The sequence below is a fragment of the Saccostrea cucullata genome, unplaced genomic scaffold (assembly GCF_032062105.1).
Source record: "Saccostrea cucullata isolate Sc308-1 unplaced genomic scaffold, CSIRO_AGI_Scuc_v1 ctg118, whole genome shotgun sequence".
Taxonomy (NCBI): Eukaryota; Metazoa; Mollusca; class Bivalvia; order Ostreida; family Ostreidae; genus Saccostrea; species Saccostrea cuccullata.
Window position 1 is genome coordinate 421590 of NW_026938921.1, and position 6279 is coordinate 427868.

At 32.4% G+C, this 6279-nt stretch overlaps 1 protein-coding gene across 1 annotated transcript; it reads left to right on the forward strand.

The window, feature by feature from the left end:
- The first annotated feature begins 5151 nt into the window (after positions 1–5151).
- On the forward strand, positions 5152–6056 carry LOC134251802 (complement C1q-like protein 4). The gene is made up of 2 exons (XM_062734222.1): positions 5152–5377; positions 5463–6056. The coding sequence occupies exons 1-2, from the start codon at positions 5287–5289 to the stop codon at positions 5930–5932; spliced, it is 561 nt and encodes a 186-aa protein (XP_062590206.1). The 5' UTR covers positions 5152–5286; the 3' UTR covers positions 5933–6056.
- The last annotated feature ends 223 nt before the right edge of the window (positions 6057–6279 follow it).

Below are 6279 nucleotides of genomic sequence, written 5' to 3' on the forward strand. Positions count from 1 at the left end.
TCATTCAACAATACGAATCAGGAGTAGAGCAAACATGGACCTTCTTAACTGAGGTGGTAAAAGTGCTATGGAGGAGTGAGCATCTCCTGTCGACCGGTGTCGCATAATATTTGGTCCGCCTCGTTTAAAGGTCCGGCCGGACCTAATACGATAACATATTTGGTCCGCCTGGCTCTATAAGAAAAGGTCCACCCTCAGCCTTTTATACAAATTGTATGCATGTGGTTCGTTCGATATTGATTAAAAAACTATTCTTTTTAAAATTAATTAAGGATATATAGTCGTATTAATAGCTAGTGTTTCCTCCAAGAAAATGTAGTAAACAATAAGTAAGAAATTGAAATTAATACATGTACATAAATAAAGGAATGTATAGATTTATTGATCGGGTTTCCTGTCGGGAAGATGGGACATGATCGGGAAGATGGGGCATGCTTCTTTTGTCGTTTAAATTAATATACTAATGTCAACATTATCATTAAAAAATCTATTAAGAATACAAATGAACATACATTTACCTTCACCGCCTTGTTTACTGGCAGATTTAAAATCAGTATTGAATGAACAGATAAATGTTCGTAAGTCCAACACGAATCCTTTAGTTACAGTCTCTTTCCTATTAACATGATAAACATTTGACTAATCCACTCACAAAAACTAAAGTTCACATCTTTCAAAATATATATCTTTATAGTATTAAGAAAAGAAATCTGTCAGTCTTAACGTTTAATATTGTTGTAAATAACTGGAGGGTCACTAGCTGTGACAGGGGCGTATGTCACGGTGTACATGTATTACCCTACACCCCTAATTGTAAAAACAACATGCTTACGGATTGGGCAGTTGGGGGTTAGCCTAATTCGTTTGAGAAAACCTAAAGTACCATGTTTCTTACCTATTCAAAGGCTAATTTTTTATATCTACTAGATCTCTGCATTTCATTTTCTGAATTTAACATTGCATTTTCCGACAATTTTTGTTATTTTTTTTCGGAATCCGACAATTTTATTTTCATTTCCGATGTAATCTATTTCTTTTTTTCACATTTTCGGATTTTTTTAGGATACCTTTACGGCAATTTAAGTTTACCATATATATATATAACAAAGATGGAAATAGAATTTTAACAGGGTAGTGTATATATGCATTGTATAGTATTATCTATTTCAAATCACGTTTTTTCTAATCATTACATACACTCTGTAAACAATATTAAGACTGGTTAATAAGTATGGAAACAGTTACATATAAATGAAACTTCACATTCACAATACATTTACCTACATCTGTTCCAGGGCAAAATCAATTAAGTTTCTTTGACAGCTAAGAGCAAAGTCTTTTATTTGAATAAATTATCTAAAATATTTTATTTTTATAACGGATGTATGACTTCTTTTTTCATTGACGAAAAAGTACTGACATGAATTTGACAAATGTGAAAACTTTTAAAATGTAAAAACTTAAAAATGTCGGAAATGAAAAGACCAGAAAATTCCGGAAATGAAATGCAGCCTACTAAATATTACTCCGGGACAAGGTAAATGTGCATTAATTGGCGAAATCAAACCAAATTAAGTCGATAAATTGCTGGATTTATAAATGCCTTTATTTTTCATATTTAATATACATGTTGCTCATATAAAATCTCTGTGCACGTACATTTATGATATATTATATATACTTATGTCTCTCAGTTTCAATAAAATCCGAACATTTTATACCCCCTCCTAAATGTTTTATTATTATTATTTTTTTTTTGGGGGGGGGGGGGGGGGGGGGGTAATGGAGTGTAGTAAAATCACACAGATACCTGTCAAAAAAGTTTCAAGTTTTAAAGTATACCGATATTGTACATATAAAGAGCTTGAGTTTAAAGACACAATTTCAGAAAAGAACGAATGCACTTATGAGCCCTGGTAAAATGTGAAATAATAAACAAAGTTAGCAAATTTTTCATCTCAAATCATTAATTGATCAATCATTAAATGATATCTAAACCATACGATTCAACAATTTTTTACGATGAAATTCACGAAATATAAAGAACAAAACCATACACTGTGGTAGGGGTCAGCCGACTTTTGTGATTTTCTATTAATAGTAAATCGAGATGCAATAAAGAGGGCGGACCTTTTCTAATAACTGCGTTTTAAGGTCCGCCCTAGCTGTCCCTTTCTTTAGATTTCGAGCTACGAAAATAAACCCTGTCCAAAAATTTCCCTTTATAACATAAAAAATATCTGAAATACAGAGGGCGGACCTTTTCTGATAACTGCGTTTTAAGGTCCGCCCTGTCTATTTTTCTAGTTTTCAAGCTACGAAAATAAACCCTGTCTAAAAATTTCCCTTTATAACATAAAAATATCTGAAATACAGAGGGCGGACCTTTTCTGATAACTGCGTTTTAAGGTCCGCCCTGTCTATTTTTCTAGTTTTCAAGCTTCGAAAATAAACCCTGTCCAAAAACTTCTCTTTATGACATGAATATATCTGAAATACAGAGGGCGGACCTTTTCTGATAACTGCGTTTTAAGGTCACCCTGTCTCTTTAGTTTTTTAAGCTACGATAAAAAACCTGTCCAACATTTTTGTAACATAAACATATCTGAAATACAGAGGGCGGACCTTTTCTGATAACTGCGTTTTAAGGTCCGCCCTGTCTATTTTTCTAGTTTTCAAGCTACGAAAATAAACCCTGTCCAAAAATTTCCCTTTATAACATAAAAATATCTGAAATACAGAGGGCGGACCTTTTCTGATAACTGCGTTTTAAGGTCCGCCCTGTCTCTTTAGTTTTTTAAGCTACGAAAATAAACCTGTCCAAAAATTTCATTTTACAACTTAAAAATATCTGAAATACAAAGGGCGGACCTTTTCTGATAACTGCGTTTTAAGGTCCGCCCTGTCTCTTTCTCTAGTTTTTTAAGCTACGAAAATAAACCTGTCCAAAAATTTCACTTTATGACATGAAGATGTATGAAATACAGAGGGCGGACCTTAAATTATACTGTGTTTAAAAACTTTAAAGTCATATAAGGCGTTTTTTTTTTATAAGTTCAGACAGAAAATATGAAAAAAATCTTTCTATTTGTTTTGGTACTTTATATATCACTGAAAAGATAGGACCGCTGCATTTCATTTCCGGAAATCGTCATGGAATTTCCGCCATTTCTTTATTTCATTTCCGACAATTTGTCTTTTCTTTCCGACATTTATTTCGTTTCATTTCCGGAATTTTTGCAAGGTACCTCTCCGGCATTTAATGTTTACCAGGTACATGTATGTAGAAATGGAATTTTGAAAGAATTTATTATACCCGGTACACAATACTCTTGATATAAAAGTTCTGTAAACATGTATATACATCTGTACATGAAGCACTAAGTCTAGTTAACAGAGTTTAATGAGCATGCAATTTTTTCATCGCATTTAATGTTCACTAAATTAAATGTCAAAAACTGCGCCGAACATTGATTTACTAAACAGTCTATAATTTATTCTTAAAAATTTTTCATTACCGGAAAGCACTTCCTGAAAAATGAGGATGACAACTTTAGAATGTCGGTAATGAAAGCTTTAAAAAATGTCGGAAATAAAAAATTTTAAATTTAAAATTTAAAAAAAAAAAAAAATCCAAAATGGAATGCAGACTGAAACATTTAATGAAAATCAAACAATTTAAATCAATCGCGTTTCATAGATATCCGAGAATTAAAACAATGGCCTATTCTTATCGACTTGGAATTTAAATATCAGACACAGTTTTAATTCAATTAGTTTGAATTTAACTAATAGAAACGTGGGGATATTTAAGTTCAATATCGGTGAATATTTTAAACATCAAATCTCATGTAAATCTACGCTTAATCTTGTTTTTTAAATTTTTAGCTCAGATACGTCATATTTATCTTTAAATATTCAAATATTAAAGATTATACATGACATTGTATGGTTATAATTATCATAAATGTCGCAGTTTTGAAGTGTACGCCTGAATATTCCTTGGCATAATTTATTATTAAAAAAATCAGATCTATTTATATGTAAATCTACATGTAACACATGACCATTAGGTTCACCGACCATTCAGTGACAGCGCCATCTGCCGCGGGCTCTACCTGTGGGTACCTGTCAGGTAAACAAATACGTCACACATCCATTGTTTTATTAGCTATACACACCGACAGATTTCACACCTTTAATCGCACTAATTTACAAAAAGCAAATTCTAAGGAAAAACAAACACTTGCAAAATAATTGTGGCATGATTTTTAAAGAAATCATGGCCCTAAATGGCACTGCTTAAAGCACACTATACGAGTAGATTCTTGTCTAGAGATACATGTATGTTGTGCAAAAAATAAAGCACATCAGGGTTAATCCTTCTTTCATCATATAGTATAAACAAAATAGCCTTAATTTCATATGATAAAGTCAAGATTAAAACAATTTGCACCACCCGGACCTTAAAACGCAGGGGGACCTTTTCTTATACGGGCCGGACCTTTTCTTATAAAAGGCGGACCAAATATGTTATCGTATTAGGTCCGGCCGGACCTTTAAACGAGGCGGACCAAATATTATGCGACACCGGTCATCATGTGCTCTTTGTACAATCGGGAAATAATGTATATAATGAATCAAAAATAAAGCAACTGCAAGAAATTTATCTATTGATAAAAATATATGGATGTTCCATTGTCATTTTATAGTTCTTCAAACATTTCTTTTAAGTTCATATCATTAAAAATAAAATTTATTGAATATTTTTCATCTGTTAAAACTTATTATAAGACTTAAATAAATCAATTATTAAAGCCAACATTATTTATCATTTATCAGAGACTCACATTGTTGTCCAGCTGTGTAAGACCTTTTGTTGGAAAGGGTCCATGAATTGTATAAGTAAATTGCTAATGTAGTCTCAATCTGCACAGCAAACAAAAATGGTGTAATTCAGGACAACAGCAAAAGGGACGCTCTTAAATACCACTTAAATTTGCAAGATGTGTTATTTATATACACATATAAAAAAAAAAATAGAACAATGAAACATGAATATACACTGTAACCTTTCGCATCAAACGTAAAATAATCAGTTGTTAGGATTAAATAACAAGGAAATATTACAAAGCTAGACCATGAGTTCTTCTTTAGTAGTGGTAGCACTTATTTTTGTATCATCCCTTTGGTCCACAAACGCACAACGACTACATGATTAGGATTGTGGCCGAGTGTAGACCAGGAGTTGACTTTTTATAGAAATTGGAAGACTTGCGCAATCTTATGCTGGAACAACGTAATGAATTTATAAGAGATAACCAAGAGCTTAAAAATCGATTAACTTTTCTTAAGACGATATGGAACGAAAGAAAAGGTAGGTACAAATGGCTTGTTACTAATACAATATAGTCGTACAATTCGTCAATTGCCTTTTATGAATTTTTTTTTTCTTATTTCAGTTTCCTCAGGGAAAACACAAAGTCTTGGTCAGAAAACACAATGTCCTTTTTATGCGTATTATTCCGCCGATTTCAAGTCTTTACCGAAAGGTCAAAGATTCATCTATGATACTGTTATTACAAATATTGGAAATGGATATAATGAAAGTACTGGAGCATTCATCGCCCCAACTTTCAGTGTCTTTGCCTTTTCTTGGACATTGCATGCAGCCGGTAGACACCTTTTCGGGGAATCTGGACAATATGGCGAGATGGGAGCACTTTTAGAAAAAAATGGTATTATAAAAGGCTCCATCGCTGCAGATACAGAGATGAAAAGTAATCAAGGTACTGCTACCGGATTTGTGATTTTGAATCTGACAGCTGGAGATGAAGTAAAGATTCTTTCTAAGTATGATGGTCAAGGGTCCATGTACAGTAACGATGTATATGGCCGAACAACATTTTCTGGATTCGTGATTAATCCATAGTTCCAAGAGTTCCGAATCACTACTGAAATGTTTATGGAAATAATATGACTAAGAACTTACCTGCCGATATGCGCACAACCGTTTTTATTTTATTTTTGATTAATTCTATATTTAATGCACAATCTGTTATATCATTATACATGGTCAAGTAGTTTCTCATTTGAAACTGATCAGAAAATATATTTTTTACTTCAAATATAAAATCCTGGTATTTTTATGAAATCCCGAATACTTTAAAAGATATATCCTCAACCAATTTTACATCCGAATCTTAAACGACACATATCTACACAGAAGTCTTACATATAATGCAAATACTAGTACATGTATATCGCTCATATCATAAA

Excerpts from the sequence above, each read along its gene's own strand:
- LOC134251802 (XM_062734222.1), top strand. The coding sequence starts at position 5,287 with ATGCTGGAACAACGTAATGAATTTATAAGAGATAACCAAGAGCTTAAA. Across the intron at positions 5,378-5,462 it reads GATATGGAACGAAAGAAAAG|TTTCCTCAGGGAAAACACAA; the intron begins GTAGGTACAAAT and ends TTCTTATTTCAG.